Source organism: Aedes aegypti, chromosome 1, assembly GCF_002204515.2.
Source record: "Aedes aegypti strain LVP_AGWG chromosome 1, AaegL5.0 Primary Assembly, whole genome shotgun sequence".
Taxonomy (NCBI): Eukaryota; Metazoa; Arthropoda; class Insecta; order Diptera; family Culicidae; genus Aedes; species Aedes aegypti.
The window spans coordinates 303,863,489-303,886,099 of NC_035107.1; the positions used below are offsets into that span (position 1 = coordinate 303,863,489).

A 22,611-nucleotide genomic window follows, 5' to 3' on the forward strand; every position below is an offset into this window, starting at 1 on the left:
TCCAAAATTGGCATATGCATATGCAAAAATATGTTTGAAAATTATTGACTCTTATTGACATACATATGTTAGTAAATTCGAAAATAATGGCAACTACTTCTTAGGGCAATGAAGAACACAGTTCAAAAACTAGTAACTTGAAATACTCTTGAAAACTCATGTTCTCAATGAAGATATTAATCAAACAAAGCTTATCAGTTGGAAATATATATACAGTTAAACCTCCATGAGTCGATGTTCCATTACTGGATATCGACTCATGGAACCATACTAAAAATCAAATTTCATGGTTACTATGATGGTCCCCTCAAACGGTTTTCCATACACGGAGACGGAATTCAACTCAATTTTGGATTGTTTCAACGCAATTCCGTAGTTGAGCTCAATAACTCAATTTTGGCTAAATTTCCAAGGTCCCCACTAGGTAGTTTGGCTTTAATTCCATTAGAAAAATATACTCAAATTTGGGTTGATTTAACGCAAAATTGAGTTCTTTCGACCCAAACATAAGCAAAGTTGCATTTACCCAAATTTAGCTTATTGGGCCAAAGTACCCCCATTGGGTAGATGCAGCTCTCTCTATTTCTGACAACATTCGTGTGGGAGAAAGAGAAAACCGAGAGATTTTGGGTTGAAACTATAATCGATATACTTAATTTTGGGTAAAGTAAACTCAAAAATTAGGTAAAAATATTTCTCCGTGTAGCATTGCTGTTCCATAACTCGATACTTCCATGAGTCGATGGTCCCTTCAATATCGACTCATGGAGGGTTGACTGTACAATAGCAGTACTTGGCTTCATATTGATTACTTGTGACCATTTTACTTCTAGTTTAAGAGTCCCATTTTATTTTTTTTGTTTAAAAAGGTCTTGTTTCACCAAAAGAAAATTACCGTGAAGGCCCCATACTCTGCGCACTTAAGGCTTTTCAAATTTCAAACAGCTGTAATTAATTGAAAACAAAAAACAATATTCTGAAATTTCGGAAGCAAATACCTATTCATCTTATGTATAAGGAAAAAATATAAAAGCTTCACTAAGTAATGATTTTTATTGCAAATTTTAATTTTTCTCAAGAGTGTCCGTGTTCCTAACTCTGCGCACTGATTTTTGCAATGCTCCTTATTCTGCGCATTTAGGTTCCTAACTCTGCGCACTCGATAAATTCTTTATGATAGTTGAAGTGTTTTACTAATAGCATTACTAGCATTTAAACTCCGAATTTCTCTTCATTTTTTTTGCTTCATACGGCTTTACGTCCCCAGTGGAGCGTGGAATGTCTCTAACACAAGTTTACTTAGTGAAGTGAATTTTATCTATAATTCAATTGAATGCCAATAAGTGCAACTCTCAAAACAATCGAAATCATCATATGATTTCCAAAACATGTAATTAACTTAGTTTTCTAAAACCTAAACCAATATACGAAAAGGGTACAAACTATGTCTTTTTTGCGTGCACCCTTGGCGTGTAAGGGAAATAAGCTTTGACTGTTTATGTATTTTCACTAGCAAATATAAAACAAAAAATTTCTTTGGTTCGGTTCGGGTCCGGGTTTGGTATCAAATTATTGTCTCGATTCGGGTCGGATCCGGGTTTGAAGATAATAAATAAGAACCTGGTGCTGGTTTGTTATATGTGAAACCCGAACATTTCTACTAAATACGAAGAATAGTTTAAGCGTAAGGGTATATCCATTCTTAATGTAGTGTTCATCACTCAATCGAAAAGTATCACCGCTCTGTATAAGCGTGACGTAATTAATGAACGATTCCTATTGCAAATCAATAACAGCACTTTATTGGCGTTTCTATGTTGCAAATGCGATTAAACCTAGATGTCCCATTACTCGATATTGACTCATGAAACTATACAAAAAATCAAAATTATTTTATTGCATGGTTGGGAGCAGTTAAAAATTACGTCCATCGTTCACGGGAAGGTGGAGTCTATGAAAATGTGACAATGCATGCATTAGGTACTGTAAAAATCGCGACAGGGGATTGAGGGGACGGAGTGTAGAAATCCTTTAAATATGATGGAGGTCATTTTTTAATCTTCCCTTACCATGATGGTCCCTTCAAACAATTTTCCAAAGCATTTCTATTCCATACCTCTGGAGGGTTGATTGTATGTTGAAAATAACGTTTTATAACTGCTGCGCATAATAAAGAACATAGTTGAAAAATGGTTCCTTACTATGCGCACTTAAGAAGAATAAGAAAATGGAGAGAAAATAAGTTGCACTTTATCAGTGATGATTGCTCGATAAATAAACTAGACCTACGTACTAGAAATCGAAAATATATTCTCTTTAATTTGCTTCAAATGACTTAAGTGATGAGGTACTCCCTTAGCATTTTTGCTAACGGGCAGTCAATTTGGAAGTTTTTCAATATTTTTAAAGCTATTTTATTTTTTATTAAAGTAACAAACGAAAATTTGTCAAGAAAATTCTTCGTGTGCTTTTTTATTACTATTGTAGCAATATATGAAAAATAAATTTTGAACAAAAATGTAAGTATTTTACCAGATTTTGATGGATTTTGGTAAAAGTGCGCAGAGTTAGGGGCCTTCACGGTACCATAATTCAAAACTTAAGAAACCACTGTTTCATCAAATTAAAACTGTTGTAAGTATCTGAACATGTCAAATTGTCAAGTGATTATTGTGCTTCAAAAAGTGTCCACGTGCGATCGGTAGACATCATACATTCCATATTCATATGCGATCCCATAAATACATTCGAAATACAATGAAATTTTACCAAGAATCACTCGTGGAATAGGAGGTGTACACTGCATTTCCGGCCATGTAACCGGATTGGCCACCGGTATTCAAATCCTTGTAGGTGCATAAGAAGGTGCAAGTAATCCCCTTCTAAATACCGTTAACCTTTTGAGAATTGGTCTATTGAGTCGAAAGATATGATCAAAAACGTGAAACAAAGTCGTCTACGCCTTTTAAGGGTTAAAATCAATCAATGTAACTAGTAAGCTCTTCAAAGAAATTTATTCATCATATGAATTAGGACTAGGGTTACCACCCGTTTTGATTTAGCAAGACATTTTTCCGAAAATACATTAAATCTCGCATAACTTGTGTTCTCGCCCTAAAAGCCATTGGTAACCGAGTGTGTAGCTCGTTGTTTCTAAGCAAATGAATGGACCAGGATGAAAACCATCACCACTGGGAGATAGAGGAGAATCTTCTCTTCATCGTAGCATTGTTGAATAAAATGTAAATTTATTCGTTTGCTCGATAACAACAAGCTACTCACTTCTCGCGTTCAGTATCATAAGGGCGTAACTGCTATGATCGATTTCTCTTCATCGATTTCCTCTTTAGCTTATTACTTAGCCGGGCGACTAGCTTCATGAACAAGAAATATCAGCGTTATCGTAGTTAAGTTATGCTTCGTAGATTTGATACTAGCAACAAAGCATCATGAACAAGAAATATTATAGATTTATTGAATTTGGCGAAGTTATTGGCGAAAGAGAAGGATCGATGAAGAGAAATCGAACATATCCGTTAAGCCCTTATGAAGGAACAGTGTCGAAATAAGGAATGAAAAATATGTGTTCTGATCCAAATTCTAAAGTGCATCTGAAAAAAGGACTAACATTTCAAATCACGGTTGTTTGGTTTGTAATGAAATAAAGTCCAATTTCCTGAGAAAAATATACTATTCCTATTGAAAAACGAATGACTTAGTCATAGGTATATGTGTTTTTGTTAAAAAAAAAATCATTGATTCAAAACAGTTATATTCATTTATGCGGGGGCAAAGATAATCCATATGAATATTGTGTAAAATACATAAACTACAGTAATTTGTGATTCCATTAACGAAATGTTTTCAAATGCAATCGAAATATGCCAGTGTTGAATGTGAAACTAATGGTAATTTGAATTGTTTGTGAACGATAAATGATGCAGAGTATGCGAATCTTGTCTAAAGATACAAATATCGCTTGAAAATTCATCATAATACTATTCTTGTAATCCGGAGTCAAATTGATCAATGAGAAGGATTTGATCAGGTCGGTACCAAATGGCATTTTCTTTTAAACATGATTATTGACAACCATCACAGATAATCTATTGCTTTCTAGCTTATAGATGTCCAAAAATGATTGTAAACTTTTTTTAAAGGTTCCTTTTATTAAGGTGTAAGCAATACTGTTTGAAAAGTCAGTACTAAGCAATCCACTGGTGCTAAGTCTACATTCTAACTTTGAGTGTTAAGGCGTATCATGTTGATTTATTAACTTGATTTTGCAATAAAATGGGCAAATACATGAATTATAAGTATTTTGACATCATTTTCTGATTCAGGGGCTTCCCTTAGCCGAGTGGTTAGAGTCCGCGGCCTCAAAGCAAAGCCATTCTGAAAGTGTCTGGGTTCGATTCCCGGTTGGTGCAGGATCTTTTCGTAATGGACATTTCCTTAACTTCCCTGGGCATAGAGTATAATCGTACCTGCCAAACGATGGCGAAAAAATGTCAACTTTGGCTAAGAAAGCTCTCAGTTAATAACTGTGGAAGTGCTCATAAGAACACTAAGCTGAGAAGCAAGCTCTGTTCCTGTGAGGACGTAATTCCAAGAATAAGAAAAAAAAATAACAAGAAAATATAGAATAAGAAGAAGAAGAAGAAGTGACCAAACATTTGTAGATGAAGAAATTTGTATTCTTAAACTTGCTTTGATTTTCTGGAGACCATACCTTTCGAATTTCATAGGTGCAGATTTGGTGGTCTTATTTTCAGTCAATAACCCTTTCAGCCACACCGTGACAACTTGGATCATATACATTTAAATGCTCGCTCTAACTATAGGGGGTAAATGCCACAGTTCAAATAAGTGCAATATAATATTAAACGTCTCCTGCGGGCATTCCTAGAGACGCGCAACATCAGAATGAACCGGGGACTCGCTAATTAATTGTAAATATTCGCTACGTTGAGAGTAAACAATGCCTTTCTCTTGTGTTCTGTTTCTTAGCGCGCATTCTCGCGGGATGCAAAAGTGAAAGGTGAAATGGAAAATTAAGTGCCGGTTCTGCCCGTGTAGATTGAGTTCAGGCTAGTTTACCCGAGGAGGAAAGAATAACTCGCAATAACTTATGCATACCATATTTTGGTATCATACCATAATTAGATATTGTTCAGTTGTCAATACCTCATATTGGTATTATAATGGTATTTGAAAAACATGTTTAAAACAATTAAAAATACTTCATTTTGGTATTCGATAGCTATTGAGGACTGCTGGAGGTATTGAAAAATTTCACTTTTATATGAAAATCCATCAAGTATTATTTAGGTTTTACAATACCTGATCTAGTTATCAGCTTGGTATTTGTAGAATATGCATGAGGTATTATTTGAGGTATTTTACCTCATTCATACCTCATTCAGGTTGCAAGTATTGGAAATTATCTGGTATGGAATGCCTCAATTTGGTATTCAGTAGTTATTTTCTTCTGCTCGGGTACAGAGAACAGAGCAGTTTCAGAGGAGAATAGTTGTAAGAAGCGCTTTTTCAAGTCATTAGAATGCCAAAGATTGTTCGGTTTGCGTGCAGAAGAATGCGAGGAAAGAATTTACTATTATAATCGGGGAGTACCTTTGTACTAGGCTGAATAACTGTGGTTAATTATGTGTAAATTAAAGTGAATTAGTGCTGTAATGTAAAATAATGTAATGATTTTTTATGGTAGCTCAATAAACTTCAATATCAATAGTCAAATTGAATATCAGACTGAGTATAATGTGAACCATCCCTTTTATGAGTAAAATAGCTTTGTAGATTCGGTGTCAATTTAGAAAAAAAAATGAGAAACCTCCATCCCAAAACACTGAGGCAAATATACTTATCAATTTTGGAAGACATAATTATGATTCGGCGCCACAACGATTATTGTTTTGTTTAACTTATGATTTCGGTGCAAAATTTATAACCCGAATTAAATACACCGTGTCCAATATATTCTCATACACTTTTTCTTTTCTTTGGTATAACTTTAGTGAATGTAGGATAATCCAATGTTGTAGTATTTCATTGTAGTCTGGTAGTATTATACTAACGTAGAATAGCTTGTTTTATGAATAAGAAAAAATAATTGCTATGATAAGTGATGAAATGTCCATTGAAGTCGTGTTTTGCACTTAAAATGATTTTTTGTTCATATTGGTCTGGTTTACAAAGTGAAAATCAGAGCATTCGCAAAAAAGTTTCAGAAACTTTAAGTTAATCATATTGCGTTTTGAATAGATAAATATTGATAAAATTTGATAAATATATGTGTGATAACTGCAGATTGAAATTGGTCTCTGCTTATGAGCGAGCCACTGGAAATATTTTTCGTAAATTCTTAAATTGATAAAATAAGTTTATAACTGAAATATTTCCAAAATATTTCCTGTAGTGAATCAGTATTATAACCACTTTCAAAAAATATTATCACCAATGATGTCAGTTAAACAAGCGCAAAGTAATGTTATCTAGAATTTGTATGAGAATATACTGGACACGGTGTAAGTCATTCTATGAATTACTCAAACAAGGCTATGAAAATAATGTAACTAAATTAGGAGATAGTTGAGAAAGCGTGCCTATAAATTCAGCCAAGATATAAAACTGTCATGTTTCGATAACATGCTATCAGAATTCGCTTATCTTGTAGTCATGATCGATAACCAAGCAGTTGTTATGATGGCTAATAATTATTTTAAAACATAAATCTTAAAAAAGTCATGCATTTCACTTATCACACTTTTGAAGGTAAAATTCAAACATGCTTAACTTTTTAGAAAATAAAGTTTTTTATACGACTAAACTGGCCACCGGAGTTGTAGGGATTTCCGTAGCGTATGTCTCAAGCTCAATTTTTTTCGTCGTTTGTATTTTCAGCTGGAATTAACTTGAAGATAGATACCAAAATTTAAGCAAAATCCGATGAATCCCGCCAGAAAAATGACTATTTTCCCACAAACAGTTTCGAAAAGTGATTATTTGTGTCTTATTTTTCAATTATGTCAATACTAGTGGTGCCGGCATACTTCGTCTTGCCATCTAGTAGGCTGTTGAAAAACGCCGAAATTCTGAAACCGTATAAAACAATAATAAATATAAATTTTATTGAAAGAATCATTTTATTCAAGGTGTTTGCTATCAAAATCACACATAAAATTACTACAGTTAACTCTCCCTTACTCGATACTCAGTATCTCGATATCGAGTTAAAGAACCATAGTAAAAGTTGGTTTTCATGGCTAACTCGATGGTCCCTTGGATTGCACTTTGTGTTTGTGTTCTGTAGCTCGATACCTCCCTAACTCGATGGTCCCTTCAATATCGAGTAAGGGAGAGTGAACTGTAATTTCGAGAGGTACATAAAGACTGGAACGCGTAAAAATTGGTCGACAAAAATCGTATCTTTCAGTCAAAATTCAATAAAAAAAACCTTGTTTTTTCTGTTGTCCATATATTTAAATGAAAAAATATACCTTTTTTATGTTTTTATGTCAAATACGAACTACCTTGCCTTCAGGTTAACCCCTTCCATGCAATTTTGCACAGTGCTCTCATCGACCCTATTCGCCGCCGAACGCCAGTTTGATTTAAACTTCTGCTCGTTTCCCATGGATTTATTAGTCTTTTTGAAATTCCATTTGACCAAGGTCCAATACTGTTCGATAGGGCGGAGTTCTGGGCTGTTGGGAGGGTCATGGTCTTTAGAAACCAAACCACGTTGTTCGCAATGTATCACTAGATATTCTTTTTTCCCATAGTGGCAGCTCACCAAGTGTGGTCTGAACAGCCCACTGCTAAGTAGCCATGTTTTTGTAGTGAGCATCAAACTCAAGAGTAATTACTCACTTTGGCCAAATCGAATCTATAACAATTTCCCATTTCATCAAACTGTTTTCGAAGCTCACCATAAAAAAACGTTTTTGTTCAGAATCAAATATTTCAAGCGTTTACAACTGTGTGTCTCTTGAAGCCAGCATAAAGTAGTATTAAACACATTTCCCCCATACATTGTTTTTTCGCCATTTTAGATTATTTGTCCCAAACGAGTATTTGTTTACTAACATTGAACTGTCTTGGGGAACCCCTTTTCCTGATGCCGTTCAAAACTCCTGCCCCGGAAGCTGCTTGAAATCCGCCCTCACATAAGTTTCGTGCAAGAACTTCGTATTTTCTTGTTGCGTGAGCAAAATTTTTACACGCTGGTCCTCCTATTTGAGCACCATTTTAAAAACTGGAGAGCAAAAGGTGAAAACTCATCATAGCAACCATTGTGTATACACTTGTGATACTTCTTGACTGACAGCTTGAATAATAATGAACTCTACAAAAAGCATGGCCTGCTCAGTGTAATGCCAAACTACCACGTCTCCTTTTCTTCGTTGAAAGATGTGCTTCTACTCTGAGAGGACAAACATCTGAGTTTAATATTTTCATGAAGTCTGCTACCTTTAAACCAGAAATTGGCCTCAAATTGTTTTATTTATTTTTTACTTTATTTACATAATGCTTTGTATTAATTGCTTGTAATTTGATCCGTCTTGACTATTTGTCATCATTTTCATTTTCCACTTCTTTTCTACAAAAAAAAATCCTTTTTTTTTACAATGGATCGTTTCTGTGGTTTCGACTATTTCCTCTTGATGTCACATTGTTTTTGAACTCAATTGAAGGGACTAAGACTGATCTCTGTTATAGTGAGCAAATGATTTTACCGCTGGTCACAACGGACCGTTGCTTCGACTGTTCTCTTCAATTGACCTGACAGCTCAAAACTGTCATTACGACTCCTTCCTTTCCAAGGTGAGTTTTTTTTTAGGAATTGCTTTTCTTCACAGGTCTCTTGCCTATGAAGTGAAATAATTTGCCTTCTCCGACTGATTTTTCATCCATCGTTTAGGTGTCTACCTTGCATGAGGCGAAACGTTCCTTTTGCCTGATCTGGTCATTTTCATCCGCCATTTCGGCGTCTTCCTTTTTGGAGCGAGACATTTTTGCCTTCTCCGGTTTTTCACCGTTAAGGCGTCTCCCTACCATTAGGCGAGACATTTCTCTTGCCTTCTCCGATCAGATTTTCATCTGCCGTTAAGGCAAAGGGTACCTTTTGCACTACCGAGGGACCAAATGCAGTACTAAAAGTGGTACCCAATCTGAGCCCGAGTGTGACGGACCTGGTTAAGGCGTCTCCCTATTTTTAGGCGAGACTTTTCGGATTCCTCATACTTGATCCGATCAGATGTTATCCGTTGGAATTATTCGATGTGCTGAGATTCTTTCCTGTACGGATCCCGATTCCGCCGTGGGTTTTTGCTCGTCGCCAATGTGGTACTTCTTGACTGACAGCTTGAATAATAATGAACTCTACAAAAAGCATGGCCTGCTCAGTGTAATGCCAAACTACCACAACACTCAACTTTCTAATGCAGCATTTCAGGTGTTTGTCAATGCATTTTCAATAGAAACACATAAATTTGAAATTGATCAATGTTTGCGCGTTACAGTCTTTATGATGTAAATATTATACTGTGAAAAGTGTAGGATACGAGCAGATGCGTAATTAGGCGAGTATGATCGAAGTAGGCGATGATTGAGTAGAGTTAGTTAGTGACGGTGAGTGATAGCTAAAGGACAAGCAATCAGGTTGTTCCTAAGATTTACGAAATAAATCGGAGTGATATTGTAAAACGCTGTGTTACGTTATTCTGTGATTGGTATCCTTTTGAATCCTGAATATCCTGAACTCTACAACTGGCGACGAGGATAAAGGTAGGAATTTGATTCATTTTTGAAATGATAAACGCCACCAGATTGTAGTTTGGCTCACACATTTTTTTTGCCGGATGATGTGCTGTTCTTTCGGATTTAATCCGTGTCGTTCACGTTATTAATATGTATTTGAGCAATTATTAGTAGAATTGTAATAAAACTGATGCATTGGAGTGTTATGTGCTTGAAAATGCTGAATTTTGAATGTTTCACAGAGTCATATTTTTTTCCATTTTGACCGAAGAAAACGAAAAAGCTGCCCGTTGTTACTATAGCAACGACAGCCACGCTGGACTCCGAGGTTTACTTGTAAAAAAAAAGCTCACTGACGAATCAGATGACAACGGTAATCTAGTAACAGTATCTATAGCAACGTCATTGGCATGCTTTTGTGTATGTTCGTATTATTGATTACTGCAAAAATGTTGGTGATGACATCTTTCGATATGATCATTGATGATTGAGAATGAGTTTTCAGCAGGGAACACGTTGGCAGAAACGAGATAGCAATAAAAAAGTGAATGGTTGTTATGGCCGATTGATTTGCTACAGCGGGAGTAACTGTCAATAAAACAAAGAAAAAAAAAGAACGGTAGTTGATAGTTGAGCTGTGTAGTGAAAATAGAGAAGAGTTAACATTACATTTATTGCTAAAACAGCTGATTTGTGTGCTTGTAAGTTTGAGTTGTTGAATTATTGAAATGGCAAAAGAAGCAGTTGTTGTCGTAGGTGTATAGAGTTATTGATCAAACGGATTGAAACAGGTATGTGATTAGATTTTCGATGCAGTAATAAAAAAAAATGTCGAATTCCTGAACATGAACATTCTTCCAAAAGATGCAATTCGAGTGATTTTTAAGTGAGGTTGTGACGGTAGCAGTAACCTTTCAAGGTATAAACATGTACACTTTTCATTGTAAAAAAAAAAAAAGAATGCCCGACAACGTTATAGATACAAGCAACATTTTTTCGATGAGGATAGCGATGGTGAAATCATAGAGTACAACGACTACCACATATTCGCAATTTCGCTGGTACCAGTTCGTGTCGTTCGAAGGCAATCCGGCGACGGAAGTGATCAAATCATTTGGAACAACGAGCTTCCATCATCTGTGTCACTTTATCGTCCACTCAAGTTAATTTTCAGCAAAGAAAATGCTGAGCTGACAAAATGCGAAGTAAGTAAGATGGAAACCAGTATCAAAAATTTGGTGCCAATAAGAGTCGTTGTTGGTGAAGTAGCGGTAGAAATTGCAGCAACTCTGGTATTGACCATGGTAGACACAAAAGTGGTCAACGATGTGGCGGGACCTCATTCCCAGCAGTGCCACATATGCCATCGATCGGGAAACCGTGCAATTGAACCATTTAATGGACAAAAATTAGACGCTTCAGATCTGCTGAAGTGTGTGTTCTCTCCACTTCACGCCCAAATTAGAACCATGGAGTTGTTACTGAATGTAAGTTATCGGCTTACGTTACCGAAGCAAAGACAATACAATTGTTAAGGACCGCCAGGTTTCCATCCGACAAGCATTGAAAGAGGAGCAGCTGGGATTGCGGCTCAATGAACCGCTTCCAGGTGGAGGCAACTCTAACGACGGGAACACAGCAAGGCGATTTTTCCGGGAGGTCGAGACGGTCGCTTCAATCACCGGACTCAAACGAAACCTCCTATCCCGATTCGCAACACTGCTTTTTACAGTCAACTGTAACAAGGAGATCGACGAAGTAAGTTTCGAGAATTATGCTGCCGAGACGCATCGAATGTACTGCAAGCTGTATGGCTGGTATGTGTTGTCTCCTACAGTACATAAAATGTTGCTACACGGCAGCGATATTATTAAACACGCTGCATTACCCCTCGAAATGTTGAGTGAGGAAGCCCAGGAGAGGCAGCCCGCAAGGAAATTCAGGGAGCACCATTCCCGCAAGTTCAGTCGACTGGTGAACTTGACTGACGTGTTCCAGCGATTGCTACTCACATCAGATCCAGTGATCTCACTGACAAATCGTCGAATCGCACAGAAGCATTCGGAATTGCACGAAGAAGCGCAAGAATTATTGAAAAAAAAAATTGTAAATTATGCTTTTTAACAAATATAGTACACTCTACAAAATCTAAACAGGTGTTGATTATTTCATGCTGAATCGTGGCGGCCATGACTTTTGTGTGTTTTATAGAAAAGATGACTAATTAATGTGTTTTAATTGCAAATCACCCGTCATTGAAAAAAGTCTTAAAAATATATATAAACATAATATATTCACCAAATTTCACTCGAGTACTCTTTAAGGACTGTAGAGCCACGGTGTGACAGGTAGGTTCATTTTCAAGTGCATCGAGTTATTTGGCCTGTAATACGGCATGATTTTAAATTAATATCTCCTACAATAAGAAAACCAAAAGAAATACAACTGTGGTATATTCACCAAAGTTGTATAATATAATAGTACCAAGAACTTTGTACAACATAGTAGGCTGCTAAAATTTGTAAATAAATGACTTATGAGTGAAAAAATGATTTTCTTCATTTTTTCATATAATAAGTCAATTATCTCAGAAAGTATAAGAGATAGAGAAAAAGTTTGTTCTACAAAGTTTTTTGTACTAAAATATGCTACAACTTTGCTGAATATACCAACTTACTATCTAACATAAAAAAGTTGGCGTATAGGACACTATTGCGATTAGTGCAGAAAAAAATCCCTTTCGTACGAATTGTAGTACAACTAATTTCGAGACACTTCTGGGAAGCAACCTATACTCTAAAACCACAAAATGACGTCGAAAAGTTCATGTCCGCCTAAACTTGCTATCTGGACCACTGAGCAATGGCTTCATCAACTAGTGATTCTGATTTTACATCCGTCGGATGATCCAAATCGATTCCGATAAGGGATTCTGGCTTGGAATTGGATCATCTAGCAGACGTAGAGTAGGCAATCAGTTTACTCTCTAAAAAGTCGTGATCTTCATTCTATAGTTTGTTTAAGCAGTTCGGCTCATGAAGATTTAAGTGAATCATAAAGTAAATAGCTGTGTTTGGCGTCTTACCTGGTTTGTCTTCGAATGTAGAATATAGACTAGCAATGAAGGCGTGAAAATTCGTGACAGTCATTCAACTGTATCACAGCCTACGTGATTGAAAAAATATGAGGCTTTTACTACGCATGGATGACCATGTGGATTTTCTTGAAACATGTTTATGTTCCAAGAAATAATCCGGCATTTTTCGTAATTGCAAAACATGTTGTAAGCAGCTCGTTGCAAAACTCGATTTTATTTTCACCACTCGTCGTAATTATTCAACTCGGCAAGCCTCGTTGGATAAATGTGCGACTCATGCTGAAAAAATCATCATTTTGCAACCTGTTGCCTAAATAACTATTTTGCAATTCCGTTACAAATCAATCAACTTTTCATTGAGAAATTTCACAACATAATCGCCTGCTCTTCCTACAAAAAAAAATTGCTGAAAAGAGCTACTTCGGTGCTGAAAAGTAGCACTTTTCAGTTCTGTTTTGGGAGGCGTCAACTAATTATCCCAATATCTTCTGCCATAGCATCTGATTCTATATCTGATGTGCGATCCAGATCCGATAAATATTGGTGATTCTAGTTTGGGAGTGGAGCGTTCGGCATTGGAGGAGACATCAGAGCCCGCTACTATATGCGCCGTCTTACCTGTTCTGTCCTCCAATATGGAGTATAGATAGGGTAGGTGTGCCAGTTATGGACATAACGGTTCCCTATTTCGCCATACGTTATAATTTGAATATCTTTACATTTTTAATCATTTTGTGAGTTTAAGTTATTTAATATCAAATACAGGGTTGGGAAAAATTCTGAAATTCACTCCACAGTAGCCAAGCAAAACCAATCACAGTCAGCGAAGCCAGTGAAATTCACGCTCATCGCTGCTGTAGACAAAAAGCCTTGAAAATTGCAAAACACCCGTTGCTAAGGACAACCCAAAATTACTGTAGAAAAATGCTCTATTTCCCGCTGCACTTCCTGCATTTACAGCCTTCAATGACACTAACGATTTAGAAAATTCACTCACCCAACATAGGCTACTTGATGAGATTCACGTTTTTGAACTAGTGTACTGGGAAGAGCCACGCGATTTTCGCGAAATTTAAGCCTACTACTATTACCATTCCCAGCACTGATCAAATATATCTTGATGTTAACATATTCAAAAATATTAAAATGTGAAAGTTTTCTAGAAAACACGTATGGGCAAATAGCGAACCACAATAGCCATAACTGGTACACTTTCCCTATGTAAAAGAGACAATTTGTGACATTCCGAGATACTACTGTATCACAGCCTACGTGATTAAAAAATACTCAAATGATAATAGCAAAAAATATTGTATGCAACTCGTTGCAAAACTCGACTTTTTCAGCACTCGTTATACAACTCGTGCTGAAAAAATCATCGTTTTGCATCTTGTTGTATAAATAACTATTTTGTTACGCTGTGATTTGTTAGTCCACGTAATTCAGAACCGATGGCGAATACTCAAAAAGCAGTAATATCAGTTGTGTTATGATTATTTAATATAACAAGACTGAGCCTAGAATAGCCAAAACAACATGTTTGTTTGAAACTTTGAATAAGTAAATGTAAAATAATTCTAAGTGAGAGAAACGCTGAATACAAAATTAATTTTAACACGTAATTCTAAGACACACTCGTTTCGTTTTCGTAAAAACCTAAATTTTAGTAAAAAAAATGAGATTTTTTTAGTGTGTATCACAGAGATCACATTTTAAATATGAAGTACACTCATTTCAACAAAATGATTTCGCGTTTTAAATCACAATTTTTGTTAATTTGGGTATTTAAATGTAAGTGGGCATTTTATTTTGGCGGTTACTTACAAAATACTACAGAAGGAACAGTAATACCATTTCATACCAATATTAACTACGTGAACTAAGTTTTATTGCTTTGAAATTGACATTGTATTCTTAGGCCGTCTTAGCCCTAAGAAGATTCTTCACAACTCCGATGACCAATAGTGACCATATCGCATCAGGCCATTCTATAGAACTAGATAAAATTTCGTGCAAGATGCTTCTAAATTTCGCTAATTTTCAAAATAAAGTTATGAGTGTTTGAATTTTAACAAAAGGTTTCCTATCACAACCTTTTTCTTTAACCCCAGTTCGTTCGCTCCCCTGGTTAATAATAACCTATAGATAAATTACCTTTTATTTCTTGATTTTTTTTTCTATGTTTCGTATATCAGTGATATTTATCAACTATCGCCATAAATGCCCTGGCGATGACATGATCAGATTGTTGTATAATGTATGTAATGTTGTGTAGCGTGATGCATAGTGCGTTAAATTCTGTCGCAGTTGGCCTGAAGAAATCAGCAAAATTAAGAGCTGATACGGACAGCAAGCAACTCTTTGTGGTGAGTAATCATCAATGTAGGTAAGTATTATAAAAAGCAGTGACAAGAAAAATCTAGGATTCTTTCACGTATCACTTTGACTATGTAGTACGCAATATACCTACTCCAATGAGTTTTACCCGGTTTGATGGAGAAAACTTGTTAAGACAAAGAATGTATACATTTTGTAGGTCCAAATCAGACTCTAGGTAGAAATCTTTCGAAGTGGAGCCTTCAGATCAGCGAATGTTGTCATACTTTCAAAATATTCATGGGCTACTATGATGGATCTTTTGAACACCGTACTCGATATTGTATCCAATATCGACCCATGGAAAAGTCAGCATTCGTCCAAGGCTTGTGGACTTTTCTTCATAACGACGCTCTCTCTAGATGTCTCTATTCTGTATTTCATCCGCGCTTGTACCGGCGTATATGGAGTAGCTATGGTACCTACCAATAAATTTGCATCAACATCGCAATGTAAGTCAGTTGACAATGCTTTTTTTTCTAGTTCGACACTCACTTATCAGCTACAATAAGCATTGCTCTTGCTCTCCACATCGCTTCATATATTCGTCGTTATCACAAGCTCCTCTCCATTCTCTCAAAGTTGCGCGCCTCCATGGATCCCAATTTCATCGCAATCACACACGTTTCTTTCGAGCGGCGATAGTTCAACCATTAAGACAAGTGCGCCATCCAGCAGTACATTTTGTGCAGCTGTCGCGCGAATATCGCTTCGAAAGCTAACAAGAATTTGACCTCTTCCCCAGACTGACGACAATTTCGGGCGCTCCGATCGCCCCCACTTGACAATGCCATCTGCATCTTCCACCAAAACAGCTTCGACCTTGAACTTGATCGGTGCTTTGCTGCGATTGGCGCTGCTTTCGACCATCGCAAGCGTGGTGATCGGCAGCGGTTACTTCGATCGAGGTAAGTGATATTTTTATGATGTAAGAAGCATATGCGGTGTAACAAAACACATCCAAGTGCACTCTTGTGACTGAAATATTTGTGTCTCGTTTGCAGTGGCGTCGTTGCCTTGTGCGTTACGTCAGTACCCGACCGGTTCGGTGTGCGTGTGCAATGTGACCTACTGCGATACGTTGGAGTTTGAGGATCCAAGCAGGCCGGGGGAGTTTGTGCTGGTATCGAGTAGCCGCAATGGGACCAGATTTGGGCAGTCCCGCGGAAAGTTTGTGCAAGCGGACAATGCGACGTTTTTGGCGGCGGTGCGTCTGTTGCCCAGGCAACGGATGGCAAGGAGTACGCGATCGGTGATCATTGAAGTTAACCGGGAGAAGAGGTATCAGCGGATTGTTGGGTTTGGGGGTGCGTTTACCGGGGCCGTTTCGTACAACTTGGGGCTGTTGAAGCCGGAGTTGAGGAAGAGTATGTACCGATCGTATTATTCGAAGAAGGTGGGCATCGGGTACAATATGATGAGGATTCCTATCGGAGGATGTGATTTCGATTTGAAACCGTGGGCGTACAACGAGTCGCCGATGGATGACGCGAAGTTGTCGAACTTCACTGAACTTGACCAGAGGGATGTGGAGAAGATCGAGCAGATCAAGGAACTGATGGAGGTGACGGGAAATAGAGATATCAAGTTCATGGGTGCCGCGTGGAGTCCACCGAGATGGATGAAGTCGAACAACGATTGGAGCGGATCCAGTCGGCTTAAACCCGAGTACTACCAGACGTGGGCAGACTATCACATTCAGTATTTGCGGCTGATGAAGGCAGCTGGATTGAACTACTGGGCGATATCTACAGGTAACGAACCGATGAATGCCGTGATCGGGTTCCTGTTCATCCGTTTCATGAGCCTGGGATGGGTGGCGACAAATCAAGGGAAATGGGTTGCCAAGAATCTAGGGCCAGCGTTGAAGAATTCGGAGTTCAAGAACGTCAAACTGTTTGCGGGAGATGATCAGCGATACACATTCCCGTGGTGGTTTTCGCAGATGGATCAGGGTCATCCGGATGCCACAAAGTTCGTGGATGGGTTCGCCGTTCATTGGTACTGGGACGGAGTGACTCCACCCGGATTGCTCGATCAAGCTTCTCACCTATATCCTGACAAACTAATCTTCAACACAGAGGCGTCCCTAGGCGATAAGCCCTTCCAAACGCATGGCCCTATCCTCGGATCATGGGATCGTGCCGAGTCCTACATAACGTACGTCTTGCAAGATCTTCAACACAGCGTTAACGGTTGGATCGACTGGAATTTGATGTTGAACGAAATTGGAGGTCCAAATTACGCCAACAACTACGTGGAGTCGGCAGTCGTTGTCAATGCGACCACCGGCGAAGAAGTGTACAAACAACCGATTTTCTACGGATTGGGCCACTTCTCGCGATTCATCACGGAAGGATCCGTCCGAGTCGAAACAACCAGCGACGATTCGGGAATGATCGTAGTAGGCTTCTTGCGACCAGACAATAGGACTGTTCTAGTTTTCTACAATAAGTAAGTGTCGATCTAATTTGTAGCAACTCAAAATGCCTAACCAATGTCCTTCCATTTTAGAAAATCTAGTTCATGCGAAGTGACGATCCGCGATCCGGAACGGGGCCTGACTCAACTGGAGATTCCGGCCAAGTCGGTGCATTCCATTCTCTACGCCTAATTGAAATTCGTTTAGTCACATAAGTAAATTTGTTAGCCAAAAATAAACCCAAACTCGGAACTATCTGTCAAACGTAGACCCCGATGACGACCCTAACCTAAAGCAACAAATGAGCCGTGCAGCGGTTCCATTCCAGCAGGATAATCCCGGGGCATAAACAAAGATTTGGCACGTTCGAGCAACCGTTCATCCGGGTGCATTTTTCGATTTAAAATAACATCCATTTTCCAAGCCAACCGGTCGCGTAGCAACGCCAGAGACGGCGGCGGCAGTTGTCACAAGAAGACAAGAAACTGTCACGGTCTATTTCCACACGATATGCATGTTTTGCCCCTCTACTTGCTCTTCCCCATGTCGGATGCGCTTCTGGACCATTCAGTTTCGGAGTACATTTCCGCTGCCATGGTAACAACGCCAGACGGTTCGCCTGCGCCTCCTGCGATCACTTCCACAGAGAAAACTCTTGATGGAATGCGTTTTGACATCGCACCCAGGTGCAATGACTGATACTTCGGAGATGTGGAAAGCACTCTGCGACAATGTGTCGCTTCTCGCGGATTCTCAAGTGCGGGGATAACGAGTTTATAATAGCCACTCATCCATCAGTCACTCGATTCGAGATTCGTGAAGTGCTGATGATGCGTAGTGAAGTGAAAGACCTCACACTCGCGTCAACAGCAGTTCTATAAATTATGTCCGCCTGTATATAAAGCTTCCGATTATGATCCGGTCGATCCTCTCACAATTTGTTAGCTTCGCGTCGCGGCACGATTTTTTCCAAAACAACGACGTCGCAATCCCAGCCCGGCGAAGGAAAAACTCGAGACACGACGCCCAGGCCTAGGCCCAGCCGTACAATAAAGATATCATTTCGGAAAATTTATCGTTTTTGATGAGTGTATTTTGAATGTAATTGAGAAGGATTAGTGCGGTGTGTGTGCTGGTTGCCGCGCATTCTGGCCTACTATTTCTTGTGGCGAGGCGAAGATGCGGCGTCCGATCTAATGGAATAGTAGGCTGGGTTGGGTGGGTAGATTGGAACAGCGATGTCACGATCTGCTTGTTTTTGCCTTCAGACGCGCGCAATCGTCATATTTTACGACGACTCTTCACTCACTCGTTCCTGTATAGAATGCTGCTGAAGACGAGGGGTTTCTTCAGTTTGTATATTTATGACATGGATTTCGGAAAGAGATTTTTTATTAACAGGATTTAGTCATAATGGTAGTTACATCTACGGAATTTATAATATCGCGTGGCTCCGATCGCCGGATGCCGAGGCTAGATCTGGATTGCGCACAATGTGCAGTGAGATAATCTAATAAAAGATTTAACGGGCCAATGCACTGAAAGCAGAAGGGATATAACTAATCTTGTTACTAGTTTACCTTCTTTGGCAAAGTAAGCTGTTTTCTTTACCTATTCAATGAATTAGTTTCCAATGCATTGAGATTGGCGAACAGATGCAAGATTAGGCTGAAAAGTTTGGCAAATTGAAATTAACACCTAGGTATTTGATTGAAAATCAGTATTGTGACAGCTACGGTAACTTCCTGTTGAACCGTAAATGAAAAATGAACAGCAATACTTAGGAAATGTTTAGCAATTTTTTTTTCTGATTGAGTTCTTCATCTGCCTAGTCAATATTTGGATACAATTATTAAAATTTTGATTTGGCAATCCAGCTTTTTACGCTAGGTTGCTAAAAATTTTGATCACCCTCTTTTGACTTTTCTAGCGTACACTATATTTTTTTTATGGTTTTATCGAAGCAAGCTATGAGATGATGAAAAATTTCATTGTTGACGATTCAATGTCAGACATTTTCACTCAAATGTTCAGGAAATGTAAATAAGATTTTCTTCCATTTTTTAATCTTTTGCTGTACAATTTTAGGATAAAAAGCAGCAAAAGCTAATAAGCAGTAGCCGGAATCATATAGGGAGTCGATGCCGGTTATGGACCCTTTGCGTATTATGGACCCCCTACAGAAAAACATAAAATGAACACTCAAAGCAACTTTATTTCTATGGAAATCCACCGGGGGAACTTCCATTACATTGTTAGTCGGCAGTTTCAGGCAAAATATTTGGTTTGAAACGCATAAATACAGATATTTGAACAGTTTTGTAAATGAAACCGCACAAGAGGGTCCATAATACGCATTTCCAGGTGGGTCCATAATAGGCTCGTCGGCAGCGAGTCGGATTACATGGGAATCAAATGGAGGGTCCATAATACGCAACGTCAAATTTGTAAACAATCAACAACAACAATAGTTTTTTAAATGCACATTTCGCTGGAAAAATCGAATGATTTTGTATGTTTCATAGACGTACTATGAAGTAAAGACATTGAATTTGTTGTTAGGCTCCACAAAACGTATATGCGTCTGAGATATCATTGCGGAAAAGCGTCTAGAATTAATTTCGGCTACTAAGGGGTCCATTACTAGCATTGAAACCCTAAATTGAATGCAGATTGGACTGACTCTATGAATATTTTTCAGTGATCAAAGTGATTAAGTACTGTTACTAAAACGCTGATGCTCTTTCAATAATCAGTTGCAGATCGTACAAGAAAAAAGTTAAATCCTCAAGATGTGAAATTTTAATTTTCATTAAAATTATCATTTTTGTTATCTGTCTCAGATTCCTACTACTCAAGATGGCCAATCTAATGTTGGTAAACTCCAACCTCCAACCCTCTATGTTTATCAGTAGGGACAATGGAAATTCGCGGCAAAATTCTTGAAATTTTGCGAGTGACCAAGACGATAAATATTCCAGATAAAGTGGCCTTTTTATGTGTAAATTTCTCTGAACTTCCATAAATATAGTTTTTATTTTTTTAAATCAATATGATAAGTTTAATATCAGAGTGATTATGGAAAATTTAATACGACAGTGGCTAGACAAGCTTGAAAGACATCCAAATTAAAACAAAAGAAAACATTTTTTGATCGATCCTCGAATTTAAGATGGATAAATCATTTTCATAAGCAAATAAATTGAATTCACTGTGATTTTCATATAAATTCTCCAAATTTAACTAATTCCTTCCGCGAAACTAACGGGTTCCGCAAAACCGCGATTTTCCATTGTCCCTAGTTATCAGCTTTATTGATTGATATTGATAATAAGACTCAAATAGGGCTGCTGGCCGTTGAAGCAGTGATAGATCTGATTGTGTATTGAAATTTAATTCAACTTTTGAGAGACACTGCAAATAATAAAAGCCAGCCAAATTTTTAGTGAAGATTCAAGAATTTTATCCCACATTTGGGAGATAGGGTTTCCACACGCCGCGAGTCTTTAAAGATATTCAGAGTGAGAATTTTTCGCACAATTCCCAGTTTTATTGGCTAAGCGATAAGAGGTGAAGTCTGTATTTCATTAAGGCCTTTTGGTGCGTCATCACAAAATGGCTTCTTCCAAAATCATTAACATATTGTTATGATAGTATTGGTATTTGCAACATCGATGAAATATAACTGCTTATCACCTGATGAAATGGATAATTTATGCGAAGAAAAATGCTTCAGGTGGTATTTCAATATTTAATCAACACTTTCAGATACAGCATTATCAATTTAGCGACAATAAACATGAGATTTATATTCTCAAAAAAAATCTCCGATTTCATGCCGCATTTCATTGCCTCACACAACTACACTTGTAAATAGAAGGTGCTTACCTTTTCGATTGTAATTCAGCGGCAAGCATTTGTGTTTTGGATTCCATATTGCGTTCACTACACTTCCACTAAACAAATCTTTTATTCACTTTCCTAAAAGGAACACATTTCCACCGGGATTTCAAAATTTATAAAGTTTTATCAACCGCATCACTCAAAACAATTATGGCGATGGTTTTCACTTGTTGCGAATCGACGCCGTCACCGCACACTGATACATGCCTGTGTTTATAGTCTAAAATATTCAATTTTTTTTCTGTTGTATTAATTTTCAGTGCGGAAAGGTTGGGCAAAGCATAGAAACTTGAAACTCATGCGTTGTTTTTTTTCGATTCTCTCAAATTACGGAAACCACCTCTACGAAGCATAAAGTCATACAAAGTGTTTATCAATTTCGACCACCCAAAATAATTGAAAAGCTCCACAGTGCGTTGCGTCGGGATGCGTCGGGACGCGTCTATCGCGTGTGCACAATCATCGCGATCGTTGAGCGCAGTGATGTCAGAGTTGCTATCTGTAAAATCATTGAATTTAATGTGGATTGATCACAAAAATTATTAAAACTTTATTAAATCAGTGATCTTGTGATGGAAAACTATTTGCCAAATTATAAGTTTTTATAATATGCAGCAAATGTTCCGAAAACAAGCATATAACAATTGCTAGAAAAATCTGTCACCAATCACCTGGCAACACCGTCATCCCTTGCAAACATAAACCATACCGATGTATAACAAAAATATGCGATAAATCCAATAAAAAACAGAGAAATTCCGTTGCCTTTCGTTAAACTGTAATGTTTTCTTTTGATATGTACTATTGAACAGTTGATTTTGATTTCCAATACCTGTCAATCTACTAAATTTTCCATGTGTTTACATAAAAATATGCTTAACACAAATGTTATATTTTTTGTTTGTTTGTTTTAAAAATATACATGGAAAGGCGACACTACTACTGTTACATCAATGATGATTCTAATGATTCTTTGAGTTACACGCCCCTTCACCTTAAGTGAAGTGTTATTTTTACATCTAGCTTCTTGAAT

The 22,611-nt window shown here is 37.7% G+C and overlaps 1 protein-coding gene across 1 annotated transcript; it reads left to right on the forward strand.

Moving 5' to 3' along the window:
* The first annotated feature begins 15,791 nt into the window (after positions 1-15,791).
* Positions 15,792-17,930, forward strand: LOC5578914 (glucosylceramidase). Its single transcript, XM_001657154.2, has 3 exons — positions 15,792-16,161; positions 16,258-17,707; positions 17,768-17,930. Exons 1-3 carry the CDS (start codon positions 16,041-16,043, stop codon positions 17,865-17,867), a joined length of 1,671 nt encoding a protein of 556 aa, XP_001657204.2. The 5' UTR covers positions 15,792-16,040; the 3' UTR covers positions 17,868-17,930.
* Positions 17,931-22,611: the final 4,681 nt, after the last annotated feature.